This window comes from Saccopteryx leptura, chromosome 2 (assembly GCF_036850995.1).
Source record: "Saccopteryx leptura isolate mSacLep1 chromosome 2, mSacLep1_pri_phased_curated, whole genome shotgun sequence".
Classification (NCBI taxonomy): domain Eukaryota; kingdom Metazoa; phylum Chordata; class Mammalia; order Chiroptera; family Emballonuridae; genus Saccopteryx; species Saccopteryx leptura.
The window spans coordinates 184,490,697-184,507,586 of NC_089504.1; the positions used below are offsets into that span (position 1 = coordinate 184,490,697).

A 16,890-nucleotide genomic window follows, 5' to 3' on the forward strand; every position below is an offset into this window, starting at 1 on the left:
TGTCTTTCGGCTGGGGAAGGGGAGGAGTTAGAATGCGGGCAGAATCACCCCTTTCTGGTCAGCTGGGAAAGCAATCAAAACTGCTGTAACTCGGAGACTCCAATCAGAGCTCGGGAGCTGCCCAGAGGCTGTGGTCCTGAAAGCTCCAGTTTGGGAACTAACCAGGGACAAGAGGTACTGAAGACCTCCTAAACCAGCTGCCGCGGGAGCATCAGCCGGAAGGCTTCCTGGAGGAGCACACAGAACTCGAAGGAAGGAGCAAAATAAGTAGCAGCCAGGAAACCAGACTCGGTGGCATTCCTAACAGGCAGCGGCCGGGTTTAACATGGATCGCTGAAAACACCTCCTCCTATAATCTGGATGGTCAGCGAAACTTGGCTTCTCTGAGTCTCCGCCAGGACACAGATTTCGCACAGAGTTCACGCCAGGGACTGCCACTGCCAGTTTCAGGGGAGGTGCTCGCAGACCTACAGGAGCAGCTGTGGGGAGGTAAGTCTCTTCTGGGCTAAATGAGGAGGGAGTGGGAGTTAGGAAACTTGAATAAAGAAGTAGAGAGTGTCAGAACACTTAACAACAGATATTAAAATTTTAATCATTTCACTAATTCCCATAGTACCTGTCATCCAAAGTGAAACTCAGATCCTCTCAATCATTTTTTTTTTACAGGAGAGATTACAAATCATCTATCTCCCCACTCCTGCCAAAACCACCTTCTCGTTTTATAAATGCAGAAAAAAATGTCCAAAAATTTTAATTGCTTTTTCAAGGTAGCTCAACAAGTAGGTTTGAAGAATGGACCCAATCCATCACTCAGCTTACAGTATTTTAGGGCTCTGTATGGAGTGGAGGGGAAGGAGGGAGGGGGGAAGAGAATTGAATAAATAATGAGAAAGGATTCTGGAAAGCCAGGAGGATGTTCTCTCACTGCCCCCATTTGGTCTGCTAAGAGCCCTTAGTTGCAATAAAGTGGGAAAACTTCCTTTCCCTCAGCTTTTCAGATGAGGAGACAGAGGGAAAGATTGTCCATGTACATTTTGCCTTCTACCCACTTCTGACCCTCTCATATGTCATTCACTCACCCCAAATATATATTCAGAAACATTCTAATAAATGCAAATTACTTCCTTTTTTTTTTTTTTTTTGTAGAGGGACCAGAAATAAAATGCTGAAGAACATGGAGGGAAAACTGGAGGTTTGAGTAACATCTGGTTGCAAAGTTCACCATTATGATCTAAGGCTACAAAAACTGAAGCATGGATGGCTATGCTGGACGTGTGTGTGTGTGTGTGTGTGTGTGTGTGTGTGTGTGTGTGTGTAGAGCAGAGGCGGATTAAGGTCAGTTGAGGCCCCAGGTGCAGAAGAAAATATTGGGCCCTTTAAAAGAGAGAGAGAGAGACAAGGAAAATAAAAATATATGTTAACCATATTTTAAAAAAAATAAAAAATATTATGTACTATAAATTTAAAATTGCATATATGAAACCAAACTTGGTGTCATTAGAAAAAAGTGTAAAGTTGGAGTTGTTCGGGGCCCTTCAGAAGTTGGGGTCCAGGGTTTGCACCCAGTGTGCCTGCCGTTAAATCTGCCTCTGGTGTAGAGGTATTAATCAAAAGAGAGAATGGTAGAGAATAAAATATTTTATAGAATGAGCAGAACAGCTTACCAGCTGTTTTCAGGCAGTGTAACCTGTGAGCATCCTGGTCTTCATTCTGTCTTTTCAGTGCAAAGTCTAAGCAAGGCATTTAATCTGTCTGGTCTGTAGATATCTTAGAAACTGGGCAAAATACTCCCATTCCTGTTATGTTTAGGATTCAGTCATAGGATCAGGAGGCAAAGAGAGTACAATCAATTTTTAAGAAGAAACACACTGTTAATCACCACAGACACATGTGAACTGCCCCTTATCCACTTATTCATCAATTGAAACTTCTCCACAACAAATAAAAAATCAGTAAGAGCATAGAACAAATTACAGGAGAGTTCCACACAATAATAATGCATCTATGACCAAGTAATGAAAGTATTGGGTAGTTACAATCACTGCCTAAGCAAACATTTTGCTAAAACAGGTTAGAAAATGAAAATAAAAAGTGGGAGAAAATTTCAAATATGAGAGAATTGGCTAAACTTAAAATTTCATGGAAGGATTCTGAAAAGGGGGATAAATTGTAATTAATACATAAAGAAATATAAATGCATAAGGAAATCCAAATTTCAAGATCAAAGGCTAAAATGGGCTTTATAGGATCAGAATATGTTTAGGGAGTCAAGGGGGTCGTATTCTGCCTTCAGAGCCAGTTTTCATTGATTTTTGTCCTACTGGAATCTCTTTCATGTATATTTTTAAAGATAATTTATTTTCTAGGAATCATGGAATCGTAAAATGGTATATACTTTGTGAAATGGTGCTATAGATTTTCCCATAGCTTCTAAATAAGATATGACAGACAAAAATATTATTCCATTTTGCCCTAAGAGTAAAATAATTAAAACAATTTTTCTGTTCTCATTTATTTGATGAGTGATAGAAAAGGGGCTCAGTTTCATGCTTCTTTTAATACCCCTCTGAGCTGTTTCATTAACGGGCTAACATCGTGCTAGAATAAAGTACCTGTTCTGGAGAGAACCAGGTTGGTTTACCTGATCAAAACTCAGAACTGCATCACACACATTTTCAACTCTTAAATCTAAAACAGGACATTTGTCTTCCACCCCCTCCCCTGCTTATCTTTTAATGCACTGAAGATATTTAGGTGGAAAGGTCAAAGGGAAGGGTTTTTCTTTATTACTGAAGTATCCTGGTTTCATTTCTATTTGAGACACTTCACTTTTATCTTCAGAGCTCTGGCATTGATTCTGGTAGGAAAGTGATAGCCCCAATATTGATTAATCAAAGACAAGAGGAAAACTGTCTAAATGCCGATGGTTGTCTGTATTCCACCAAAAACTTCATGAACCTGAAAATTTATAGGAGTGAGTAGGAGTGTCCAGCCAATTACTGCTTCCCAGTTATACATCATAATGAAAGAGGCTAATTTTCTTCTTGAATATGGTAGAGGAAGAGTTGTAGTCAATTCAGTAGCAGCAGCTGACGGAGCTGTGTTTCTTCACCCTTGCAACAGAATAGTCGCTTTGATGTTCAGTTTCATTAGGAGGCTGAATATCAGGGACTATTTTAAAGTGGGGGTTGGGGTGAAGTGGGCTTCCATTGGCATAAAATCAATAGTAATTACAGATCACAATTATACTCATTTTTGTCCATGTGGAAATCTGATGGTGAACTTTAGGAAAAATAGTATCTATAGTACCTAACACATGGCATTTATGATGTCTGGCATTATTTAAAATCTTTACATATAATAGTTCATTTTATGCCCACAATAATCCTGTGAGGTAGAACTATCATTCCCATTTAAAAGAGGAGACAGAGGCATAGAGAGATTTAAAACTTGCCTAAGATCACGTATCTAGTAAGTAATTAAGCTGAAATTCTAACATTTCACCTGACTCCAGAGTCCGTGCTGCGTATTCACATTGGGGAAAAGGGTGAGATAGTGCGCAGATGTCAGATGATCTTTTGAGCCAATCAGAAGAGACACGTGGTTAATAAATCTTCTTTTACTATTCACCTGTGAGAAACAGTTTCTATTTTTGAGTTTTTATTTTTTTATGGATTAGATAAGAAAATCGAAGAATAAACACCAGATAAATATGTGGATAATGTTCTTATAGCATTTAAAGTTTACAAAATCCTTTTTTGTATTTTTATTTGTTTTAAAAGAATTTTGTAAAATGTATCTTATTCTATTGTATCAGAAAGGAAATGGATAATAAGAGAGCTTATGTAATGTGTTTGAGATCAATAACCAGGAATTAGAAGAATTGGGACTGGAGTATGGGTCATTCCAGCTTCCATGCTTTTGAAACTACACTATATACACATGGGGGTCTCTTAGAGCTAAATGGACCAGTACCCATGGAAAAAGATAAAGTTAAACCGGAGCCATCTATATCCTTTCCATGGTTAGTAAGAGAAAAAAAAAAACTTCATTGACTTTTCATAGTTTTAGCCAAAGTCAGTTGGTTCTTTTCTGGCATACCTGCTGACAGTCTGATTTTAATGCCATTCTTTGACTTAAAAAAACCATCAAATTACATTAAAGGCAAAAGGTAGGTAGCCTACTCTCTTCTCCTGGCCCAACTATTTGATGGGGGTGAGGATTGACAGAATTTGGCTAGAGTCCATCAGTAGGAAGGTGAAGGTAATAAAATATAGTCAAATACAAAGACTAGAATGAGGTTCAGTTTCAGGGACAACTCAATAGACTCTCCTCTCTTGCATCTTCCTTCTTTCCCTTCCTTCTCACCTCTCCATGCGTGTAAGTATGTCTCAGTAATAACGATGATGAAGAAGAGGACATGGGAGAAAGAGAAGGGAGAGAAAAAGAAAGCAGAAAGTAAGAGAAGGAGGGGGAATAAATGGGTGAAAGCAACAAGAAAAAAAAATTGGAAGATAAAGGAATCCTGGAATATGAAAACTAAAATGCACTGCAGAGAGTCCCAACTAGTCTGCCTTTGGTTGATGGCTACTTCCTGGGGACTTAACTTTACTGATCCACAGCTCCTGAAGTCAGAATGCCTTTCTCTCTTTCTATATCTGTGATGGAAGAAGAAAGAAAGAAAAAAACACACAAAACCTAGGATTTGGAATCAGAACTAGCTTTATGTCCTACATTAGCTGCTCTATGTCTTTGCATTTCCGTCATTACTGAACCTAACTGACCCACAGCGGTGTCACTATAAAATGAGCCTAACAATCTCTTTTTCCCTCAAAGGTTTGCTATAAGGCTATGAAATGTAATTATAATTACGTGTGGAACATTAGGTTTCCCAAGCCCACACTGTCCTCACTGACTTCAGAGTGCACCTGCCTTTGAAAGGTCTGTGCTACTTTAACAGAAAGTTAATTAGATCCTTCATCCTCTCCCTGGGAAGCAGACTGAGTTACAAGTGTAGCTCAGCACACAAGCTCTATCATCCATATTAAAAGTGGGATTTTCTGACTTTGCCTGGGCAGCTAGTTGACCAATAGGTTCCAAAGTGTGTTTTCAATAAAGCTGCTTACCCAGAAAGCCTTATTAAGTGAGTAAGTCAAGCTGACATGATTTCCGTGCTGATTAACATGAAACCTAGGCTGTTTTTGCAATGCAGTAACATTAATTATTTATAGGAGGTAAATGAGGTTACAAGGAAAACAAGCTCAGATTACCTGAAACAAATCAAATCATATATTTATATTTTTAAAAGCTATGTACTAATCCCTGCATTCATTGCTTTGAGACTCAAGCTTCAAAGATAAAAAAACATTGATTGCGCTCTCCTAGAGCTATATGGAGGTGATGCAGGCTTAACATTCAAAGACCAGCTGGTGAACTGGGCAGACCCAATGGAGCTTGTCAGACACTTTTATTTGGTAAATTATATGCCCAGAAATCATTCAACAAATCTCAAAACAATTCAGATTCTTCCAGAACTGAATGTAAAATGTTTACTAAGCCACCAGTCCTGGTTTCCAAATGGTTTTAAACTGCAATGTTTTCATAGAAAATTTTGATTAAACAGTATCTGTTAAGTGAATTAAAGCAGTCCGGCTATTTCTGTGTTTGCAGTTTTTTTCTGTTAAGTTTAACATAAACTATTAGCATTCGTTCCATATTTTTTTCACTTTTAATGAAGTATCATTGTAAAAGCTGCATTAAAATAATCTTAAATAGGTTTGCTAGACTTCTGGCTTGTAATTCTAGCTGCTGCTATATTCTTTTCTGAAGGTGTGAAATGCATGAGCAATGAAAAGAGTTCTCACTTTAACATATGGGCAGATTTGAAAGATGATTAGTAGTAATTCTCCTCTCTTTTCCTGATCCTTTTCGACATCAAGTCACTTACACCTCCAATACCATTCACACTAGACAGACCACAAAATGCTTGCTGAAAAACAAAATGCTCTTCTAGTGATGGTGAGAGAACTATTTCATGGTCATGTGGTGGGCCAGCCAGTTGTTGTATGGCTCTTTCTTAGGAGATGCTTGAAGCTAACAGTTGGCAGAGTCTGTGAGACATGCAAAACGTTATGTTAGACACATGTGCTATGTCTCTTTATAGAGGCTGGGCAGTCCTTTGTAGAACACGTACAAAGTAGTCTGAATAATATCACTACAGCTTTTCATTTATTTTATAGTATAAGTATGCAATAGTTCACTTATTTTGTTGTCTGATAGGCTTTTAAAATTTTGTAATAATTATAATTATTATGTACATATTATATAATTATAATTACTTTAGCATCCTTTTTCACTTACAGAAGTTTCTCTATTTGGACAATAATTTATATTCCCACTGTATCTATTTCCCTTCATGATCTGAATTCTGAGAAGAAAGAAAATATATTTTGACTGGTTTACCAGATATTTTTACATAAAATATTCATGAAATAAAAACCCTGAGAATAAAAAGAATTATTCATTAGTCATTGACATTGTGATGAATAATTAAGTCAATTCCATTTTTCTATAGTTTATTTTCTTATAATATGCCATAGCAAAATGAGTGTCCTAGGCATTTATTTGAGTATATTGGTTATTTAGAATGGAGGATTTGGACTATATACTGTAATTATAAGTTGAATCCCAATACAGATACTGTACTTTATATCCAAGGTATAAAAAAAAGTATAGTTTTAAATTAAGCCAAATATTCAGAAGCACTAAATATTGCTGTTTCTTTTTCCAGAATCAAGAAATGGCAAAAAGTTACGTGAAACCCAAGGAGATGACGGAGTTGGTCAACACACCATCCTGGATAGACAAAGGTCTGGGTTCTCAGAATGAGATGAAGGAGGAGGAGCGAAGACTAGCTGCTTATGGGACACTTGGCAACTTAGCTGAAGAGTATGACAGCATTGAGGAAGAAGGAGAGGAGGAAGAGGATGGGGAGAAGCCTAAGAGAAGGGGTCCTAAGAAAAAGAAGATGACGAAAGCTCGCCTGGAGAGGTTTAGGGCTCGAAGAGTCAAGGCCAATGCTAGAGAACGGACCCGGATGCATGGGCTGAATGATGCTCTGGACAACCTGAGGAGAGTCATGCCATGTTACTCTAAGACCCAAAAGCTCTCCAAGATAGAGACTCTTAGACTGGCCAGGAACTACATTTGGGCTCTGTCTGAGGTCCTGGAAACTGGCCAGACCCCTGAAGGGAAGGGCTTTGTGGAGATGCTCTGTAAAGGGCTCTCTCAGCCCACAAGCAATCTGGTGGCTGGATGCCTCCAACTGGGACCTCAGTCTGTTCTTCTGGAGAAGCATGAAGAGAAATCTGCTGTTTGTGACTCTGCCATCTCCATCCACAACTTGAACTATCAGTCTCCCGGGCTCCCCAGTCCCCCTTATGGCCATATGGAAACACATCTTATTAATCTCAAGCCCCCAGTATTCAAGAGTTTGGGAGAAGCATCCTTCGGGAGTCATCCACCAGACTGCAGTACACCACCTTATGAGGGCCCACTTACTCCCCCCCTGAGCATCAGTGGGAACTTCTCCTTGAAGCAAGATGGCTCTCCTGACCTGGATAAATCCTATAGTTTCATGCCCCATTACCTCTCTGCAAGTCTAAGCTCAGGGCATGTACATTCAACTCCCTTTCAGGCTGGTAACCCTTGCTATGATGTTCCCATAAATATGTCCTATGATTCCTATGCTCACCATGGCATTGGGGCTCAACTCAGTACAATCTTCACTGATTAGAGCAGTAAGATCAGCATTTCAGACAATGATGTGGAGATGGTTTCCATAATTCAAGTGGTTGAGCTAAAAATTCAATGACCTTAAAGGATCCCTTTGGATATATATCAAATACATTAGTCTCAGTCCATTTAGGCCTTCCTACACCTGTCACTCTCTTTTCTTATCAACTTCTCAAATTGAATTGATTTCTTTATTTAGGGTCTCTATGTGACATTATTTGTTTACAATCATGTGGAAATAGAACAGAAGCCCTCTGTCCTATTCTGGTGGTGCCAATAACTTATTGAATGGTCTATGCCAATTAAATTTCCATTTCTGGCCTCTGTTTACTTACTGGCAAGATCAGGCAACTGTTCCAAGTCTAGATGATTTCTAAAGTCCTTCACAGTTCTGAAATCCTGTAACCTTGGTGACCATTCCTATAAACTTCTTGAAACAGAAAGGATAGAGGAATAGGAGGAAATGGATACTATGTGTGGTGATAAAATGGAGAAGCCAAAGGAGCACCAGATGCAAGCTCTTGCGACTCAATGATTGGACTTTGTTGCATCTATCTAAATATAGCTTCAGGAGGCTAAAATTATAAGGTGGCTGTCCTGTGAATAACAAAGTATGTTCTTTAAGAGATTAACTCTATTTCTTGTTGGGCTGAAAGCTGAACATGGATTCCTTAGTAATTTGAGAATCATAATAGATATCTCATACCAACCTGATTCTTGATAACATTTCAAAAGCACTTTTATTAGTTCTAGAAATGGGGCAATGAAGTCACTGACACCTCAGATTCCTATGACCAATGGCACTTTGAGAAGTCGTTTCAGGCCTCCATAACCAGAGGGCTCTGGAAATTCTGATGAAGCTCAGGTGCTGTTATTAGAGTCAGAAAACAACACAGGTCACATTCAAGAGCAATAAAATGGCTATTAACTATACTCTCTATGGCTCTATCATAGTTCAGAGACTGCCACTAGCTCCTATCTGCCCACAGGTAAACCACTAGATTTTATTTGGCAGGATGAATTTTTTTTTTTTTGGTTACAGAAAATATGTTTAAAATCACTGACCTCTGTTCATACCAATATCATATTTTCTAGAAGCACAAGGACCAATCAATTTATTGACCAGACTTGAATTTTTCTAACATACATACAATTTCACATTTCCTCCCTCACTAATTGTTGCCTCTTCCTCACTTCTAAAATATAATATATTATTATATATTGTAGATAACATTTTCAGTAACCAGACTTAGAGGTGCAGATATAAAACCCACAGTCAGTGAATGCTTTTACCCATCTATGGTTTCATCACAGAAGTTTCCTGATTCATAGGATGTTTATTTTTCTTCCTGTAACTCTTCTTTCCTTTATATCAGCACTGATTTTGTCAAATGTATATTTTTCCTGAGAAATGTTGTTATCTTGGTCAATCTACCAGGACAATTATTTAAAACAAACCAAAAACCTAAATGGTTTATACAATAGTGGATCACATCTTGCTCCTGCCAGAGAGGATACATTTAAGATGCATAGTACACAAACAGGGCCAATGAATAAAAGTGATAAGGCAGATTAATATGTCATTTTCTACAGCTCAGCTATCCCTTAAAACCTGCCAAACTATCTATGCATCTTGCTTTTATTTACCCTTATGTTTATTCTCTCCTTGCAGTCTAAGTTATGTTTTTCCCATTTTGCTTGCAGTAGCAACCCTGATGAATTTTGCACCGTTGGTTGGTAAATCTACTTGAGAGCATCCAAAGCTTTGAGTCAGTACTGGCACTTACCTTCGAGCAAGGTGGTGGGGGGAGCTATCCTTGAAGCTAACATTTTCTGGCAGTTAAGTTTGTAGATGATGAATGTTGTTGGAGTTATTTATTAGTTATTATTTATTTAATTTATTTCTCCCTTCCCTTCACACAAATTCCTTGGGTTCTACACATGTGCTTGCAAAACCTAGGAGTTCATTTGGAGAGTAGGTCACAATGTTGCTGGAAATTCCTGACTTTGGGTTGAGAGAAAAGGAGGAAGTTAGTGCAGAATTACCTGCAATGATTTTTATAAGAGCAGCAATAATTTGAAAGGCTATGCAAGTTAATGTTTTTAGATCTTTTTTCTTCACTCTAAGACAAGCCAGTTATTTTTGGAGAATCTGTTGTGTATGATTTTGGACAGTGTGGCTCCCATGAACCAGGTGTTACTGGGATTGTTCAGGACTTTGTAACTGAATGAAGATTTGGAAATGTAGTGTACTGTAATTGGGAAGAGCCTACTCAGCAACCCAGGAGAGGCTCATTCTTCTGGTGACTCTATCAGATAAAGCATAGCAAAGTTTAAACTTTTGTAAAAAAAAAAAAAAACCCAAAAAAGACTGTTTCCTTTCCTTTTTTCCTAGCCGAAATAAAACTGTGAGTCTTATTAGACATTGTGTTGTCAGTTGTCAAAGTTTTGCTTCACTTTTGTCTATTGATTTTCTTTCACTATAAGTCCTGTGAGCACCTAGTCGAGCATAGGCTGGCCCGTCAGGAGAATGTATGAATCCCATATTTCAACTAATCTTTTCAGAAGATTTAGAGGGTCTAAACTAAGTAGCTAGAAGCCTAGAAGGACAAACCTTTGCACTCAAAGAATCAACTATGTAATCTATACCTGAGAAAAACACTTGTTCCTGCTTACAGATATCTAGGGCTATGGCCAACCTAAGCCATCAAATCACAGAGAGATAGATCACAGGAATATAGAATATTATCTGAAATTTACATAAGCCTCCTAACCTTTAAAAAATTATGAAGTATGTTTTTTGGCAACTGCACCTTAATACCTCTTCTCTTGATATTTTCCTTTCAGTTTTCTTCAGTTAAAACTTTCCAGAGTCTCTTCTTACATGCATTAAATGCTGATAATAAAGAAATAATAATATGATGAAAAAAATAAAGTTTAATAAAACAGAGTTGATTAATCAAGAGAGAGATTTGGTTTAATATATTTAAGAAACTTTAAATACAGAATGAGTCATTCTCCCAACCCTATTCTCCATCTGCCCAGAACCCACTTTTCCATCTAGAAGCCATTTTTAAACTTTTAGTTTATTAGTTGCCAGAGATCCTTTATGCATATATAAGAAAATATTATGTACATTAGATACAAATATTAAATTACATTATCATCTCCTCTTTTAATGGTAGTATACAACTGTGTTATACTAATGTAACAGTTCTGCATATTTTTTGTTTATTTCAATGCATATCTTCAGAATATTTTTATATGTCATAAAAAGTTTCATAACTTTGCTATAGTTGGCTAGCATTTCATGTTAAAATATCATAATTTATTATATTAAATTATATAATTTAGATTTTTCCAGTTATTCACAATACTGATTGAATAATCATGTGCACATGTCATTGACACTTATTAAAAGAATTATTACTTTGCAAAGAATATTCTAGAGAGATAAAGATAAACTGACAGATAAGAACAATCACATCTAGCAGTTATTGGATGCTATGTACTGTCAAACTTCTAAGTAATTTATGTGTATTAATTCATTCAATCCTAAAACCATTCCTATAAAGGAGATGCTATTATTATTATACAAGAAACTAAGGAGTAGAGTAACTTTTGAAGCTCACATTGCTAGTAAATGGTGGAAGCAGGGTTTTAACTAGCTGGTTTATTCAAAAGTTTAGAAATGATGCTCAGTGGTTGTTTGCTTGGTAGGTAGATGAAAACTTTATAGCTGAAAAAGGTCAGAACTGGTAGAAGTGGAGGTACTTTTGACACTTCTCAAATTGCCGTGTACCTATGAAACCTTGTTGCTTCTATAACCCAGGCTGGCCTATTCCTACACTCTGGAATAGAATCTGAGAGAATACTCAACTTTCTATTCTATGTTGCTATGTAGACTTTGTAGATACAGGCTAAATCACAGATTACTGCTTTGTTGCTTGAAAGTGTTTATTTTTCAGAAGGCTTCAATCCATTTCACTGCTATCATCCTACATACCATTAGAGTTTTTACAAAAAGTTTTAACAGGCCCTGGCTGGTGGCTAAGTGGATAGAGCGTCAACCCAGCATATGGACATTGCAGGCTCAATTCCCGGTCAGGGCACACATGAGTAGTGATCATCTGTTTCTCTTCTCCCCATTTCCCCCTTCTCTCCCTCTTCCTCTCTCACAGCCAGTGGCTTGATTGGTCTGAGCGTCAGCCCCAGGTGCTGAGGATAGGTCAGTTGATTCAAGCATAGACCCCAGACAGGGGTTGCCGGGTAGATTTCTGTCAGGGCACATGTGGGAGTCTGTCTCACTGACTCCTCCCTTTCACTTAAAAAAAGTTTTAACAGAATTATAGTTATGAAAATAAAATGTTCTATTAACAAGAAGCATCTTATCTTCAAGATTATTTTTCCTATCTATATAACTTTGAGTTATAGTTTGGTGCTTTAATTAGAAGCATTGGCTTTAGAAGATCAAATAAATAATATTTTAGTTATATAACTTGATGATTAAGTAACTTTTGTTAAATTGATTAACCCTGCAAAGGCTCAGTTCTCTCAAATTTGGCATTAATAGCAATGGCATTAATAGCAATGGTTTCCCTATAGAATTATTATGATTAATTAATAGAGATAATATATCCAAAGATCATAGAAATTCACCATCCATGTTACTATTTAATATTCTTTGATTACATTCATGTTAACTTTTCTCTTTGTCTCCAGTATATGTCTGGGGCAGTGTTGATGGTGACTGCAGCGACTGCAGCAGGCCTAGGGAGTCCATGGATTTTTTTAGTTTAAAAGTTGATATCATAAAAAAAATAAAATAAAATAAAAGTTGACATCACTGGCTGAGTAGCCCTATACACACAGTTTCCTTCTGAATAAAAAGGGCTAAAGAATTCTACCAAATCCATGGAGTTAATATGAGACTAAGGCAATTTACCATTAATATTGGGAGTGGAGGGGACAGAGAACAAGAGAGCATAGAAGATTCTTTGAATTTATGTAATAAACCATTGACCAAGCAACATTGAAATCCAAGTCTTTTGACCAGCACACCAAACATTAGAATATATTATTTTCTAATTCTTCACAGTGACATGCTCAAATTTCCTGAATCTGGGAAACACTGTATTTTCATTTTTTTAGAAATTAGTAGAGAGCTGAAAGGGGCCCTGGCCAGCTTTTTGCTATCATCTGGCTGAAGGCTATGTAGAAAGAGATTACTATTCTCTTGGAAATATAAAATACTCTATACTTCATTTCAATTTCATTCTACAAATAGTTATTAAGCTTTTCCTATGGGCCAGGCACTAGCCAAGTCCTGAGAATACAAAAATGAATATACAACCATGCTTTATGGGTTTATAGTCTGGCAGATTATAAATTAATAAAGCATTTTTACAGTTATCATTAAATATTGACAGAAATATGAGGCAAGTAGTTCAAGTATAAATACCATTTGACAGAGGAGGAATTTGATACTCAGAGATTAGCCAGGTCAAACAATTAGCTAAAAGTTAAGTCAGAGATTATCTGATTACAACGTTATTTTGTTTGTTTTAGAAAAGTAAAGTCCTGTTTTATTTGTGGTTAAGTAAAACACATTTTCTGAATGATGTTAATAGATTATTCTGACAATTCTAGATAAATTGCTGGTTAAATAACCTTGGTTAAATTAATTAACCCTTCAAAGCCTCATTTGCTTTGCTAAAATTGCTAAAATTAGTTACTACAAATATTTAAAAAAGCAAAAAAAATTGTGGCCAAGGTTAGGTGCAGAAGATAATAACCAAGGAGGTAGTTGACCATACAGATCAAAGGAATCCCATCATGGCTGTCATAATACACATGAAAATAAAGTGTTTGGTCAATATCTTATATATGTGTAACTAAGTAGATTAGCTTACTAAGTGTGAACTGAAGAACATTTTAGAAAATGATAGCTAAAAACTCATGGAAAGGAAGAGAAAATTGCTGATTATTGTACACCCACAACAGGTATAAGTCGCAAAGTCAAATTCTTAATATCAAGTCAGTCTTAAAAATTAGCTATTGAAGGAGGTTCCAGATATTGTATACCTTTGTAGAAATGTGTAAATAAATATGAGAACATGGCAAGTCATGTAGAGTCTCTGAGTGTCTGTTTCTCATCTATAAAATAACATGATTGTGCCATTAGAAAAAATCTGAAATTTTATCATTTTAATATTTTCATAGTTTCATGCGCAGCCAATGTTCACTTTCTCTGAAAGACACACACTTTGAGGGGGGATGAATGAATAATGATTGAGTAAAAGTTAATAGATAAAAACAAAAAAGGACTGCAAGTCATTAAAATCAAGGTGGTATTGGGGAGCACCTGCAGGGTTTGATAGTTACTAGTCAGCTATTTTGAGGTGCTTTCAATGTGTTATCTATGTGGAAGGCAATTTTCTAGGTAATGGATTTATTCTAGAGAAAACAGCTGCAATATTTTTGGCTACTGAAAGACCCATAATCTACACTGAGCTGAAATAAACTTATCGAAGACCAAACTGAGAAATTACATTATTCTTAAAAATGTACAATTGCCTTTTCCCCCCATAAGTGGGAAAGAATAAGGAGATGTTGACTATATTGTTTACTTGATTGCAAAAATAGCCTGTTCTCAGTTATTCATATTAATTGTCCCTGTTGTAGATTATTGATGAGAATATTTCATATGAAACTGTTTCTCCATGCTAACTATGTTCCTAATTTTTGGTGTGGGCACGTGAGTATGTATATACACAAATTAAATCATCTATATTCAAACAAGCATGTACCAAGGCGCGTGCATGCGTGTGTGCGCGCACACACACACACACATTTAAAGGTGAACACATTTGAACATATAATGTTGATATGTTGAACACACATGCTTGCACACACACACATATTTATTCACTGTTTGAATGGACTCTAAGTCAAATAGAAACAATTTTTGGATCATTTAAGTTTTGGCAAGTCTATAGCTTGAGTTTCTTCCTTCTTTAACTCCCTATGAATAACTGAACTAGACGATTAGGCTCTAGAGAGAGGAGGTGGAGGCAGAGAGGCAAGAAGGAAGTGCGAGAGGGTCTTGTGTTTCCCATGAGGCTGGACCCGGATGGGCAGCCGGGTCACGGTAAGTGCTCCTCCTTGGTCTGAGCCTTGTGTTCTCTCTTCCTTGGAGACCTGCCTCTGAACTGAGGCCACTCCAAGGCAGGCAGGCACGTGGCCACCCCACAGAGGGCCAGGCACAGCCGCAAGCTGCTCAGGGACTCCTGGAGCACACGCTCCCCTGGCTCCTGCTCAGCCCACTGCTGCCAGCCGGCAGTTTCATCCTGCCAGACCCCTGGGCATGCTGACGGGCATGGCACAATTACCTAATCTCAGCCCAGGGAGATCTAGGACACATGCGGACAGATGGAGGACCCGGGGAATTCAGCACTCTTTAGTACTGGAGGAGCAAAGGAGACAAGCCTGGGAGAAGTTCAGTCAATGGGCCAGGCTCAAAAGAAGGTTCTGTAGTCTGTTTTTCTCCAAGCACCTTCTAGGCAAGATATTTTCTCACCTGAACAAAAACTCTGGAAGATTCTCCTAGATGCTGGCAAATAATCTGATAAAGGGAATTGATACACAGTGTGAGTTTCCATAAGAAAAAGAAAGAGACAGGCAGGTGCTAAGAGAAAAAGAAGCTGTGAGAGTTAGCTGCAAGAAGGTTCCTACAGAGAGAGAGACATAGAGTCAGAGATACAGAGATCAAAACAGCACATCTATGAACTGAGCACGTTACTCTTCCTGATTTCTTACTCTTCACTCTTGCATTCTCACCTTCATGGCCACTGCCCTGGTTCAGGCCCTTAGTATTTAGCTGTCTGGATTCAGGCCATAGTGTTCATTCAAACTTCTGATCTTTTTGCACCCAGTGTCTTCTTTCCACGATCCCATCCTGATTGACCATCTTAAAGTACAGTCATGACCATATCAATTATTTGGTCAAAAACCTTCATTGGTTCTCCAATCACTATAAAATGAAGTCCAAACTTCCCAGCCTAACATTTAATGCCTGTTTACCACAACTGGTCTTGGTTTGTATTTTCAGGTATATATTCACCACTAATCCTCCCCTCACTTCATTCAGAAGCTGCTCACCCCACTCTCCTCACCCTTCTTTGCCACCCTACCTATACATTAGTGTGGCCTCCCTGTATTACTGCGCCCTCATCTTCACTCCTGGTTATGTTCTTTTCTGGAGTGCTCACTTCTGTACCACCCCTCACCGAAATTGTATTTATTCTTCAAAGCCTAGTGGAAATTCTCCCTTGATAAAGGCTTGATCTAGCACAATATTATTGTCCCTTTCTTTACTTAAATTCATTTATTTATAGTTATCTTATTTATAGTAGTGCCTCCTTTTTTTATATTTATTTTAATATTGCCTTCTTTTGCAGTTTTGGGAATCATGGTAATTGATCCTTGAAATAAAGTTACAATTTCTACCTATGTCTACTAGTTTATAAGCTCTTTAAAAGAGAGGCTTTTTCATCCACTTGTCTTATTAACAGGTCCCAGTGCAGTTCTTTCTTCACAGCAAGGAGGAGATAAAGCCAATTCTTTTTGAGGGTCCTTAAATATGTACTAGAAATTGTGTTGTTAATTTTACATTCCCACTGACTCATATAATCTTGGGAAAAAAGGTGTTATTTTTTTTCTATTTTACAGATGATCACAAGGATGTTCAGATAATGTCCATGTCTACTTAGCTCATAAGGAGAGAGTGATAAAGATTCTTATCTAGGGTTGTATTACTGACGGAGTGATGTTTTTACACCAATATATGTGTGAATGAAAGAAAAACCTATAAACATTTCATGAGTTTTTCTTACCCAGTGTTCACTATGCTATTGAATATAATAAAAACTTGACTATAAAATTTTCTATTTAGACAAAGCCAGAGATGCCAGTTGAATTAATATGGAGTAAAATACTAAAACAAAGAAAACTTTTAAATAAGTAGGGTTTTAGAAATAACACCACAGAAACAAAATTAAGCCAACATAAAGTCTCAGTAAGGCCGGGAGAGAGGGT

At 37.4% G+C, this 16,890-nt stretch overlaps 1 protein-coding gene and 1 long non-coding RNA gene across 3 annotated transcripts in view; one reads left to right on the forward strand and one right to left on the reverse strand.

The window, feature by feature from the left end:
* Positions 1 to 16,890, reverse strand: part of LOC136395272 (uncharacterized) — a 273,153-nt gene that overhangs the window by 17,242 nt on the left and 239,021 nt on the right. The gene's annotated exons all lie outside the window — the stretch shown is intronic.
* Positions 98 to 9,128, forward strand: NEUROD4 (neuronal differentiation 4). Of its 2 annotated transcripts, XM_066365864.1 has the most exons (3): positions 98 to 489; positions 1,147 to 1,192; positions 6,791 to 9,128. In XM_066365864.1, exons 2-3 carry the CDS (start codon positions 1,163 to 1,165, stop codon positions 7,793 to 7,795), a joined length of 1,035 nt encoding a protein of 344 aa, XP_066221961.1. In that variant the 5' UTR covers positions 98 to 489; positions 1,147 to 1,162; the 3' UTR covers positions 7,796 to 9,128. The 2 variants fall into 2 exon arrangements, with proteins under 2 accessions (XP_066221961.1, XP_066221962.1); XM_066365865.1 differs by lacking the exon at positions 1,147 to 1,192.